The sequence below is a fragment of the Aegilops tauschii genome, chromosome 3 (genome assembly GCF_002575655.3).
Source record: "Aegilops tauschii subsp. strangulata cultivar AL8/78 chromosome 3, Aet v6.0, whole genome shotgun sequence".
In the NCBI taxonomy this organism is placed as follows: Eukaryota; Viridiplantae; Streptophyta; class Magnoliopsida; order Poales; family Poaceae; genus Aegilops; species Aegilops tauschii.
The window spans coordinates 361,151,940-361,165,045 of record NC_053037.3 but is presented as its reverse complement, the minus strand read 5'-3'; the positions used below and the strand labels follow the sequence as shown (position 1 = coordinate 361,165,045).

The following is a 13,106-nucleotide window of genomic DNA, read 5'->3' as shown; positions in this document are numbered from 1 at the left end:
GTGCCGTGCCCCCCTCCACCATAATCCACCTCGGTCATATCGTTGCAGTGCTTAGGCGAAGCCCTGCGCCGGTAACTTCATCATCACCATCATCACGCCGTCGTGCTGACGAAGCTCTCCCTCGACACTCAGCTGGATCGAGAGTTCGTGGGACGTCACCGAGCCGAACGTGTGCAGATCGCGGAGGTGCCATACTTTTGGTACTAGGATCGGTCGGATCGTGAAGACGTACGACTACATCAACCGCATTGTCATAACGCTTCCGCTTACGGTCTACGAGGGTATGTGGACTACACTCTCCCCTCCGTTGCTATGCATCACCATGATAGATCTTGCGTGTGCGTAGGAATTTTTTTGAAATTACTGCGTTCCCCAACAAATGCATCACGTCACACAACACTTGTTGGGAGAGGGGGGTCATCAATCCAAATAGTGATGCGCAACTAGGTTTGCCTCTTTGAGACAAAAGGAGTACAACTTCTGCACACAAACATCTTCGTATAATTGTACCATCTCAGTGTAATTAAACTGCATATTTAGTTTATGGCATCCCAACTGATTTGCTAAATGGACCCTCTTTAGTACAACCTGAGCCTCAGCCATTGTCGTGTCCAAAGTTAATATCAGATAACAACTTTGTGCGATAAACTGGGCCCTATCATTTTTTTATGCAAGCATGTTGATCCTCTTCTGGACTACACGTCAGCTGCGTCGACATTCATTAAAATAAAAACCCTTTCTCCTCTTGCACCATGTATTCTTCATGGGCTACATTTTTTTATTCAGGGCACCACACACCACATCATTGAACTGAAGAACTACACCAGGGTAATGAAATGTTCTTGGTCATCACCCCCGGCGGCAAAATTTATAGCAGTAGGTAGCCAAGACCCTAAGGTAAGGAAGTGTTCTTGGTCACCACCCCCGCAGATCTTGTCAAGGTTCACGTCGATGCTTCTTTTGATGAAGACAATCTGAAGGGAATCATCGGAGTTATTGCTCGTGACAAGAAAGAAAAGTTCATTGTCGCAAAGGATTCAAATATAGTACTAGTTCATGATGTCCTATCAGCTGAAGCATTTGAGCTCATGAAGGTTTGTTACTTGCCGAATCTTTGAGATGCAATAGAATTGCCGTCAGTTCGACGTGGAGCTTATCAACATTTCGAACGAAGATACCCCTGGAGCGAGAATTGCGGCGACAATGTTTAATGACTACTACTGCTTCCGTACCATAATTCTTGTCGTGGTTTATGTTCATGGTGCAATCATTAGGACATAAATGCTTGCTCGAAGACTATGAAGAGTGGTCTTATATCCATTAAGGGAGGCATGCAAATTTTGAAGCCCATAATTTGGATAAATTTGCTTTACAGGATGCCATACTTGACTGATTGGGCCGTATGATCATGCACTGATTTCTGTAAACTTTTTTTCGGTAATACGCTTAAGAGTGTATCTTTGCATTGATAGAGGGGAAGAATTACAGGGTCACGCCAGTTCACGTGCAGAGGATGGTGTGTCCGTGGCGATCATGCGATCAAAAAGCAAGGAGGATGCCCAGCCTCGCTTACAAGTTCAGGCTACAGGGATGAAATCGCTAAGTCCTTTGGCTCTCGCATTTGCCCAGGAGCGAGCCTCGTCCTTGATAGCGGCGACGACTGTCGTGGTGGCGGGAGTGATCTTGTCGAAGATGACTGCGTTACGATGGCGCCAAAGTGCCCAGGCTGTGAGACCGGCCATGGTAGTGAGCCCACGGCGATCGCCAGTCGACAGAGTGGGAAGAAGAGCGGGCAACCAGTTGAAGAAAGCAGAGGAGACATCTGGTGGCGGTACCGCAGGTCGACACCAGGAGAGCACCTCGTGCCAGGTGACGCGCGCGAAGACGCAGCCCACGAGGATGTGGTGGAGGGTCTCGGGCTCCTGTAGGTTGAGGATGCAGGCATGCTTGTGGGGCAGGCCGCGTCGGGCGAGCTTGTCGGCAGACCAGCATCGGTTCAAGGAGACCAGGTACAGGAAGAATTTCACCAGCAAAGTTGCACCAGATTTCCACACGAGACGCCAGTGCTCGGATGCCGTAAATCCCTCAAACAAGGCAGCATAGCAGGATGAAGCCGAGTAAATGCCATTGTCTGTCCAACACCAACGGATGGTGTCCGACTGCAAGAAGAGTGCGAAATGTTGTAACCGCCGCCAGATGTCCACGTATTCAAGGACGGCGGCCGGCCCGAGCGATTCCTGTATGTCCGCGATCCAAGTGCGGTTTAGGAGAGCCGCGGCCACCGTGCGGGTGCTCCGTCTCCTGGCAGGAACAAGGGTTGTAGCATCTCCAGCCGTTCGCCCCCCAGGGGCTAGAAAAAAGCGCCGCTTGGGGGCGAACTGGCGATATTTTTGGCGTGAGGGCGACCGGCTTCCTAGCCGCCGCCCCCAGGTCGTCCCCAGACGCTCTTTTAAAAAACATTAAAAACATAATTGGGCAAATTTCGGCAAACACGACATACATTCGGTGATATTTAGGCGGTTCAAAGTTTTTTACATATAGAAACATAATAATAAGTCTACTAAAAAGAAGAAAAAAACGGTCGCGCCTACAGGCCGAAGAACTCGCGGAACACGCCGAAGTCGCCGCCGTCGTCGTCCTCCTTCTCCTCCTTCATGCAGTCGTCCCTGTTGGACCCCTGCCCGGGGTCCCCCTGGCGCACTGGTTTGGCCGGCGGCGGCACCTCGTCATCGCTGTCGTCGAGAACGACGACGCCTCCCTCGTTGCGGCCACGGCGCCGAGCGGCGATCTCATCCAGGGCGCGGCGCTGGCGCCCCATCTCTATCCGCGCTCAGTCCTCCCGCGCCCACTTCGTGGCGGCCTCGTCGTCGAAGGCGGCCTCGTCGTTGTGCCCGCGCTTCACGGGGCCGAGCCCCGGCTCCGTCTTCGGCCTGACGAGGCGGGAGGTTGGGCCCGAGGAACTGCCACCGCCCTCGTTGATGACGACGCCGCGGTTGCGCCGGCGGAGCGACGTTTCCACGGGCTCGGCCTTGATGCTTAAGAGCGCCGGCGACCCGGAGGAGTGGGAGGAGGAGCGGGAAGAGGAGGAGGAGGACCCGCCCAGCATCCTCCTCGACAGCCATGAACCGCAACTCCGGCGGGGGACCGGGGCGGCTGGGTACGTCAGCGGCGGATCGTTGCCGCCCTCGAGGTACTCGAGGACGGCGTGTAGCGTGCGGACGGGGGCGCCCCACCACAAGCGGCGGCCGACGCTATTCTTGCGCCCCCTCACCAGTGGCGCGTTGTTGGTGGAGGCCAGCCGCTCCGTCTGCCGGCGTTCGAAGTACGCCGCCCACGCCTTGTGGTTGCCGGCGTCGTACTCCGGGAGGGCTCGCTCGCTCCTCCGACAGAGACGCCCGCACACGGTCGATCTCGGCCTGGAAGTAGTGGGGGTGCTCGACGTCGGGCAGCGGGGGGACGGGGACGCCCCCGGCGCTGAGCCTCCACCACCCCGGCGCGCGCATGTCGGGAGGCGCCGTGTAGTTCGCTTCATGGAGGAGATGGGCTTCCCACTCTTGCAAAGAGCGACGGCCGAAGCCATTGGCCGCCGCCCCGTCGCCGGGGAACCTTTCGCCCATCGTCTGTGCGTGCACGGTGAGAGAGGGAAAGAGAGTTCGGCGGCGACGACTGTGCGTGCACGGGGAGAGAGGGGGTTGCGGGCGGGGTGCGTTCACCGGCGAGGTAGGGGCGGCTTATATAGCGGCCGGAGGGCGGCGTCATGTGTACGCGTGGCGGGAGGGGGCGCGTCGCCTCCCCGCGCCGCCCGTGAGGAATCAATGGAAGGCTGACCGGCAGCAGCCTTGGCATTGATTCCCCGCGGAAAACCGAGGCGATGAGGACGACGAGGAGGGGGGTTGCTGACTCGGCGGGCCCGCCGTTCTTTCGCGCCAAAAAACGATTGCCCGACGCCCCCCAGGCCCCCCAGCGCGCCGGGTTCGGCCTGGGTCCGTCGGCGCCAGTTTCGGCCCTAACCGGCGAAAATTAAGCTTCTGGTAACACGACTAGGCCGATTTTTGGGTGCCAGCGCTAAAAAATGGCCTTAGGAGGCCTGTTGGGGACACGGCTGGAGATGCTCTAACGAGGAGGGAGCAAGGGACGAAATGGAGCTGCCCTAACTTTCTGTAAATTTAGGCCTTCTTTGGTTCATACGATAGGAATTTTATAGGAATAGGAAAATCATAGGAAGTGAGATGACATGCATGTCAATTCCTATAGAGAAATAGATGCCATTTGATGCATAGGATAGGACTTTTTTCATTGAGTCTAGGCTAATGTTTTTTTCCTCCAAAATATGAAGAATTGATTCCTATTCCTACATAGGAATAGGAATCCATTCCTACAAACCAAAGGGCTTCAAAGAAATTTTTTCTTTGTAAATCCTATCCTATAGAATTCCTACAAAAATCCTACAAACCAAAGGAGGCCTTATCAGGTAAGTTAAAACTTGGCGGAGTTTCAATCAATCAAAAAAGAAAAATTGGATAGGCCTGAATCAAGAAGGAAGGAATCCTTCCGGTCTTCCCGACAGCTCTGCTACACGTGGGCAACGTGACCCGCTCGACTTGTACTCCAGGAGCTTCCCCTCGGCGGGACCCACTCAAGCAGCTAGATCGCGTCGATCTGTACCGTCCACGACACCCTATCGCACCACGCGGACGGCCCAGATCTTACCAGATCCCGGATCAGAGAACGTCGCTAGACAAAGCCGCTAATCAAATCAAATCGCATCGCCAGAGCCCGGGGGAACGGCACATCGTGGGCGATCCTTTGAAGCCCCCCACAGGCACAGCCAAGCTCCGATCGTGGGCGCTTCCAATCGAATCCGAGGTACGCGCGCGCTGCTCGGATCTCGCCCTCCTCCTCCTTCTCTCCTCCGCGCTCGATCGTTTTGGCACGTTTAAGCTCGCGCGCGCGCTAGAGATTTGCTCATTTGAGTTGCTCGTAGGAACGAGCAGGCCGGTGGCACCGGGTTGCGGTTCTGCGTTTCAAATCGGCTCCGCTGGGGGCAGGTTTTCAGGCTTTCGTACATTTGTCGCCCGGTTCTTTATCTTCCTCGGCCTCTTGTGCTGTGCTCGCGCCCGCGCGTGCAGTTTGTGATGTCTCTGGTCTGGAGTTCGGTCATCGGATCAGCCGATGTAGAAGTCTGTAGACTAGTCAACGACAAGGTGAGGGAGGGTCGGATTTTTCAGGGTGTGTTGTCTCTAGGAACAACCGACGTAAGGCCGAGATTTTGCTAGCCTTTTGAGTTTGGTTTGGTGTTCTGAAACTGTGCCTTTTAGTGAGCTCCGTGCGTAAAAACTGTTTCTCATATATGTGAAATTTGAGCTAGTAATGTCGAGTTAACTTCTGTTTCTGAAGTAGCATTTTCCAGTAAGCGGCAGTTCATAATTGGCTTCTATGTTCCCCATGTAATCGAAATCTTAACTTTGTCAGGATATGGTTGATATTTTTGATTCAAACAGTATTATCTAGCTTATACTTCCCAGAGTACACGATTTAACTGACAGGTGTATTAGATCATGACTCCAGTGTTTTATATGCTCGACAGCTTTATTGATCAATTTTCCTAGAGCACTGTGTGAAATGAAAAGATACAACCATCAATAAGCAATTTTACTAATTGAATTAGCATATGATAGTCTTCTAGGGATTTCTTTGGTTTGCAATGCATTTTGTTAACTTAGTCTACTCTGTTAATGTTGGTATATCAGGCTTCCTCTAAATTTCAGAAACATGGTTGTTGCAAATGGCAATGTCGACATGGAGGAAGGAACCCTTGAAATCGGGATGGGTATGCATTTTCTATTTATCTCCATATGAGTATCTTCACATCACTGATAATCTGGTAAAGATAATGCACACCTTCTTACAGTTCTCTTTGTATTGCAGAGTACAGGACAGTTTCTGGAGTTGCTGGTCCTCTTGTGATTCTTGATAAAGTGAAGGTATCCTCATTTCACACCGTTTCTTCGTGATTTAATTGATAATATTTTTTGATCCTGAAGCTGTCATTTTAGGGTCCTAAATACCAAGAAATCGTCAACATACGATTGGGAGATGGCACAACTAGGCGTGGTCAGGTGCTTGAAGTTGATGGAGAGAAAGCTGTGGTTCAGGTATATTAATGTGATAGTATCATAGCGGCACGAAAAATGAAGAACGCATTACTTTTGTTCAGAAGTTTTCAATTCATCACCTATTGATGGGATCTTCTATTCAAATTTATTTATGGTATATTTTCATTGGAAACAGAGATGCCTTATATGGTTTATCTCATGTGTTACAAAACCTCCAAAGACTAAGATCATTTGCTGTCTGTAGTCATAACTTTCTTGGTGTGGAAACAATTATGCAATATTCCTATCACATTATCTCAATTTAAGCATCATTTGACAGTTAGTTGTCTTTGTCTTTTCATCTTCTTCAGTTCACCTCCGACATTGAGATGAATTCAAACTCCGATTATATGTGAATGTACAGTTTTTCCATTTCTACCTACCTTCCTTTCATTGTTCATGAAACTTGAGAAAATCACTCACAGGTTTTTGAGGGAACTTCCGGTATTGACAACAAATATACAACTGTGCAATTCACTGGTGAGGTAATATCGATTTCCCCTGAGACTTGCGCTCACGTGTAGCAGTAAAGATGCCCTTTTGCACTACTCATAAATTGGTGCCAATGGATATTTTTCTATCGTCTACGATTGAGTGGTCTTTCTGCTATTGCTTAATTTTTTGAAAGGTAATTTGTTTGCTTTTTGGCTCATTTATATCTTCCTCCTTTTGCATTTTAAAGGTTCTAAAAACTCCAGTATCACTGGATATGCTTGGACGCATTTTCAATGGTTCTGGGAAACCTATAGATAATGGCCCACCAATTTTACCAGAGGCATACCTGGATATTTCTGGTAAGAGTTAGCTGGGTTCAAATATGCAGAAGATTTCAGGCTACATAGAATTTGATTCAGAATTGTTTTGTTATTAATCTCATACAGGAAGTTCTATCAATCCCAGCGAACGGACATACCCTGAAGAAATGATACAGACTGGCATATCTACAATTGATGTCATGAATTCTATAGCTCGTGGTCAGAAGATCCCTCTGTTCTCCGCTGCAGGTCTGCCACACAATGAAATTGCTGCTCAGATTTGCCGTCAGGCTGGGCTAGTAAAGCGTAAAGAGAAGACTGATAATATCTTGGAGGTATATATAAAGCCAAAACAAGTATTGGATGCCCACAGTATTTATCTATTAAAATTATTTGGGTAACTCTCAGAAGTAGCCAGAAATAATTATAATGAAGCTGAAGCTGAAATAACTAACTGTTGAGGGCTGTTTGCTCCATCAACCAGGCTTGTACACTGATGTGTGAACTTTTCTATGGACATCCAAACCTTTCTCCCCCGTACTAAAATGTTCTACACACACTCGAAGTGATTAGTTTTGGATGAGTTTGATGGAAAAAAATATCTACCTGCACATTACGAGATAATTTTTCTTCTAAACTACTCCCTCCGTAAACTAATATAAGAGCGTTTAGATCACTAAAATAGTGATCTAAACACTCTTATATTAGTTTACAGAGGGAGTACATAATATGGTATCTCACGTTGTTGGCCCATTATTGTTTATTTATCATTCTGGGTGCTGTAGCCATCAATGCGCAATGCTTGCGGTAGGCAACTCTATATGTGTTAATCCGTATCCTCTTGGGATGACCAGTGAATCTAGTTTACAACATGGACTTGCGATACATTGTTATTTTCTGTGGTCTTTGTTCTAACTTCGAAGAAGTAGGTACTTGTATTGTGTACAATCTTGGTCTGGTTTACATGGCGCAGTGATGAAGTACTCCTCACTTGTGCCAAGAGGTCCTGGGTTCGATGCAGCCTCTCTGCATTTATGTGCCAAGCGAGCTTGCACATTAGCTGTGACTGAGAGTTGGCTTACTGAGACTCCCAGCTTCCTGACAAGCAGCCTTCTGGCTGATTGTTCAGCGAACACTTTTGCATAATAAAGCTCTCTAAATTCCCTGCAAAAAAAGTTATAATAATAATAATTTAATTAACAGTAGCTATTAATTCGTATAATTCTCAGTTACATTGATTTATTCCGAACATCCTTTCTAGTTTTTTCTCCATGCTAGAGCATTAGTTTGACGTTCACGCATCTGCTACAATTGTTGTAGAATGCCGAGGAGGACAATTTTGCTATTGTCTTTGCAGCTATGGGAGTAAACATGGAAACAGCACAATTTTTCAAGCGTGATTTCGAGGAGAATGGTTCGATGGAGAGAGTTACCTTATTTCTTAATCTGGTACATCTGCATACCTTTTCCCCTCTTTTCTTTCCTTCACTTGTTGCTCTAAGGATTTTACCCCTTACTTTTGTTCATAGGCAAATGATCCTACCATCGAGCGTATTATTACTCCAAGAATTGCTCTCACCACAGCGGAATACTTGGCATATGAGTGTGGGAAGCATGTTCTTGTCATCCTGACTGACATGAGTTCATATGCAGATGCACTTCGTGAAGTAAGGGCTCTTACCTCCAGTAATATTTTCCTGGATTTTACTGTAGAAACATGTTGGAAATTGTCTCCCATCAACTGGAGTTACCACACGATTTGTGTTAGCAACACATAACCCTGAATGTTTTTGATATCAAATCTTTTAACCTTCTCCAATAAATCTTGACATAGATATTGATTATAGAAAACGCAGATTTGCAGAGCCAAATTTATAACTGCCTTTGGGTAAACTGGCATATACTGTTTATTTATTATCAATAGGAGCTAAGTATTTACTATTGCAGGTATATTAGTTTATACTTTTCTGTTATAAATTACTTGGTTGAAGTTAGATTAACATACGACATTTAAGTAAGCACTCAGATAAAAAAAGTATAAGCTATTGATAATTATGAATGATATCTTAGCAAAAAGAATTTTATATGCAAAGACAATGTCATAGATAATTAAATTCTGGTTGCAGTGTTGGCTGAGGACAGTGGATATTTGTATGTAGTCCTTGTATGGTCTGGATTTAACTGGTCCTTCAGTGTATTGTCCTGATTCATTCTCAGTTCCCTTACTCTATATGGACGTATATTTACCTCCTGCCTTTTTCCTTTCAGGTCTCTGCTGCCCGAGAGGAAGTACCTGGAAGGCGTGGTTATCCCGGTTATATGTATACTGACTTGGCGACGATCTATGAGCGTGCTGGTCGTATAGAAGGAAGAAAAGGATCGATTACGCAGATACCTATTTTAACCATGCCTAATGATGGTCAGTTAATGATATATTCTTGCTTTTCTACCAAATGTTTTATGACATGACATATCTTCTCTGCTTCAATGTAACTATGTAAATTTGTAGAGTTGATTTAACCGAGGAAGAATAGTGTGAGACCTGTTCTATAATTATCACTCAAAACAAGCTACACTCGTAAAATTTGTTCAGTATTCTGGCAAAAAAAAGTTATCTAAGTTATCTACTGTTGTAGATATTACCCATCCAACTCCTGACCTTACTGGTTACATCACCGAGGGGCAGATCTACATTGACAGGCAGCTACATAATCGGCAGGTATTGTACTTCCCAGTTTTTTACTAAACTTTACAAATGATCTCTAAATGCCCACTAAACTTAGCATATGTTCTAAGGCTGTTATTTCGATTCCTGATCTGAACAAGAAAGGTGACTAGACTTAATATGGTCAATTGCAATGACTTCTTTTTTCTTTGCTGGGACAGGAGGCATACGTATCTATGCAACGAATAATTTACCAGGCTCTTTAAATTGAGGATGCAGCTTGTTGCCTTTCCTTCAGAAAGAGAAAATAATACTTGTCTGGCATAGTAACTTAGCAATAAAACGGAAAACCCTATACTGGCCTAAATGACTAAGCCCTTGAGTATCATAATTAACTCGGATCAATATTTTTGTAGCTCCTAACTGAGTATTATCTCAAAATTTATGTCTGATCTTGTTGCTAATATCTATCTGGCAGATATATCCACCAATTAATGTCCTTCCCTCACTTTCGCGGCTCATGAAGGTATGATTTTTGCTACTAAAGAAAATTGTTACAATCGACACCTAAGTTATAGTGATACAAGCATTATCAGTGAGGTCCACAACTGCTTACCTATTCTGGATCTTTTGCAGAGCGCTATTGGCGAAGGCATGACTCGCCGGGACCATTCTGATGTCTCAAACCAGGTTCGCTAGAGGTTCCCATAATCTGTAGCCTACACGATCGTATTCGAGGATATGGATCGGTTAATCACATGTTTTCCTTTCAGCTATATGCCAATTACGCCATAGGCAAAGACGTGCAGGCGATGAAGGCAGTGGTCGGAGAGGAAGCACTGTCATCAGAGGACTTGGTAACCTTGAACTTGCACTGACTTTTCACTTTATTTTCTGAATTGTTTGAAGCTACTTATAAACTGAACTCTTGGAAAATGATGGCAGCTTTACCTTGAGTTCCTCGACAAGTTTGAGCGGAAGTTTGTGGCTCAGGGGGCATATGACACGCGGAACATCTTCCAGTCGCTTGACCTTGCCTGGACCCTACTCCGCATCTTCCCCCGCGAGCTGCTCCACCGTATACCGGCGAAAACCCTTGATCAGTTCTACAGTCGTGATGCCTCCCACTAAGTCAGAATTTGGGCGCCATCATGGAAATTGGTTGTTGTTGTGCAATAAAGCGGTGCCAGGGGCCCAGTTAATATATATTGTGCTATCCTCCCAATTTGTAGTTCAAATTTTTGCTAGCATTAGCAAAACATCAATTCTTTTAACAAAAAACATTATTTATCTAGCAATTTGGGCAACATTGATGCTCAAATCGCGTCATGTATCATCTTGCTGAGGACAATTGTTGCAAGGAAGGGGAATAATGGAGGATAAGTTCCTCGCAAAATAACAATAATCGAGAACAAGTTGAGCTGGGTATTATGGACTTTTGAATAAAGAGTGAAACGATTTGCATCTACGGTCAGCTTTTAGGCACTCTAGTAGAGCTTGTTGATGATTTCATACTAAGAGCATCTCGAAGAGTAGCCTTAAAAACAAAGGCGTGCCCAAAAAACTGCTTTTAGGTCACTTCGGGCAAAAAAGAAACACATCAACAGCGGCCTTATACATATATGGTGGCCAAACAAATTTAGGCCCTACCCAAATAAATGCTATAACTGATGAAAATATACATCACCAGCAGCAGCTGCCCAGAAACCAATTCGGCTACCGTGGGAACCCCAACCGCCCAAAGTGAAACTTAACGTCGCCAACTCGCCTCCTCATCGCAAATTGGCCAAACGATACACACAGATGTATCCCCTAGGCGACTAGGGTTCCAAATATCCCCTTGCGGCGCGCCGCTAGGGTTCCACATATATCACATCTACACCAAAAAATTCTCGCGTAGGGTTGATCGTGTTGACCCGTGCGCGATCCCAGATAGTTCTTGACTGCTATTGACGGCTTGCATGGCGGAGAGGAGGAGTGGAAAGGTGCCGGAGGGCGTCGCGTCGGGAAGTGGGGGTGGGCGAGGTACGACCGGATCAGAAGCAAATCTGGAAGACAGGTTTTCAGGGCTGAACCTCCATGGGGAGGAGGAAGAGGAGTTGGATCTGTCGGGAGAGATTGAAGGATTAATAGAAGAAACTCATTGGATCGCCATCTTTAGGGTTCATACGACCAAACCCTTTAGTCATGTTGCTTTGTATAAGGCGATGCGGAACGCCTGGGCGCCGGCGCAGGGAGTGATCTTCAAGGATAAGAAACCAAACATCTTCCTCGCCCAATTCCTTTGCATAGGTGACTGGAATCGCGTCATGAATGGTGGCCCATGGTTGTTCCGAAACGCCGCTGTGGTGTTGGAAGAATATGATGGACTGTCAAACGTCGAGGAGTATAAACTCGATCGTATCGCTGTGTGGGCACGCATTATTGGCATACCGGATGGTCTCATGAAGAAAACAGAGATTGCTGAGAAAATAGCTAAAAAAGTGGGAATTCCCCGGATCAAAGTCATAGTCAATGAGGGGCGTATAAACCCAGCAAAGTATTTGAGGGCTCGAGTCCATATAATGCTGGATACCCCCATTGTTCGGTTTGTTCCGTTGACATTGAAGGAAAGCAAAAGGTATCCTATTGAATATGAAAAGCTTCTTGACTTCTGCGACTTTTGTGGTCTGATTGGACACCTGGTTACTGAATGTGGGGATGGTCTCCACCACCCAGAGGACTGCGAGTGGGGGGACTGGCTCCTGGTGAATTATGATGATCCCTCTGGTGGATCTGGAAGTGGTAGGGGAAGGACGAACATGGGAAGGCCTAGGGGAAGAGATGGGGGGCTCGACAGAGAACAAGTTGATCCGGAGGACCCAAATTCCAAAGGCCAGAATGACATGGAGCTAGACAGGAGGATGAATAACCAGGGGGCTGTTGTTCCGATGGCAAAAAAGAGACTTATTGGAGATGATGGTTCAGGGACAAGTAATGGAGGGAGGGAGGTTTTAACTCCACCGCCAGGCTTTGTAAACGAGAGAGTTGGTCTGCTGGAATCTGGAAGAAGTGACAGGGTGGACAAGAGTCAGATGAGTACACCAGAGAAGATCCATGATCCAAAGAGACTGAGGGAGAACTCAAGTGTTGCTAACCCACAGGTTGATGCATCGGTGACACCCCTTGTGGGTGATCGCCGGGAGCAATGAGGATCATTAGCTAGAACTGTCGGGGCATATTAGGCGCCCCGACAGTTCTGTCGCTTCTGGATATCCAGAGGCGGCATAAACCCGATGTGATTTTTCGTCTGAAACACATTTGGATGATGAAAAGGCAGAAGCGTTAAGGAGGAGGCTTGGTATGGACGAAAAAATAGTTGTACCAAGTCCGGATGGAAGAAGGGGTGGGCTCTTGATGGTTTGGAAGAAGGAGGTTAGGATCTACTCCCAAACCACCACTCTTACAGGAATTGATGTGAATGTCCATGAGACAAATGGGAACATATGGAGGCTAACAGGAATTTATGGAGAACCTAGCTGGGAGCACAAG

At 46.8% G+C, this 13,106-nt stretch overlaps 1 protein-coding gene across 2 annotated transcripts; it reads left to right on the top strand.

The window, feature by feature from the left end:
- The first annotated feature begins 4,699 nt into the window (after positions 1 to 4,699).
- Positions 4,700 to 11,041, top strand: LOC109768110 (V-type proton ATPase subunit B 2). 2 transcript variants are annotated; one of them, XM_020326840.4, is made up of 15 exons: positions 4,700 to 4,866; positions 5,751 to 5,830; positions 5,929 to 5,984; positions 6,057 to 6,155; positions 6,581 to 6,640; positions 6,838 to 6,949; positions 7,037 to 7,245; positions 8,231 to 8,359; positions 8,440 to 8,577; positions 9,179 to 9,329; positions 9,547 to 9,629; positions 10,054 to 10,101; positions 10,212 to 10,265; positions 10,349 to 10,432; positions 10,521 to 11,041. In XM_020326840.4, exons 2-15 carry the CDS (start codon positions 5,773 to 5,775, stop codon positions 10,704 to 10,706), a joined length of 1,467 nt encoding a protein of 488 aa, XP_020182429.1. In that variant the 5' UTR covers positions 4,700 to 4,866; positions 5,751 to 5,772; the 3' UTR covers positions 10,707 to 11,041. The 2 variants fall into 2 exon arrangements, with proteins under 2 accessions (XP_020182429.1, XP_020182430.1); XM_020326841.4 differs by having other exon boundaries at positions 4,741 to 4,866; positions 5,769 to 5,830.
- The last annotated feature ends 2,065 nt before the right edge of the window (positions 11,042 to 13,106 follow it).

Coding starts and splice junctions, on each gene's coding strand:
- LOC109768110 (XM_020326840.4), top strand. CDS start 5,773: ATGGTTGTTGCAAATGGCAATGTCGACATGGAGGAAGGAACCCTTGAA. Junction 9,330..9,546: donor TTTAACCATGCCTAATGATG/GTCAGTTAATGA, acceptor CTACTGTTGTAG/ATATTACCCATCCAACTCCT. Junction 10,433..10,520: donor CACTGTCATCAGAGGACTTG/GTAACCTTGAAC, acceptor AAATGATGGCAG/CTTTACCTTGAGTTCCTCGA.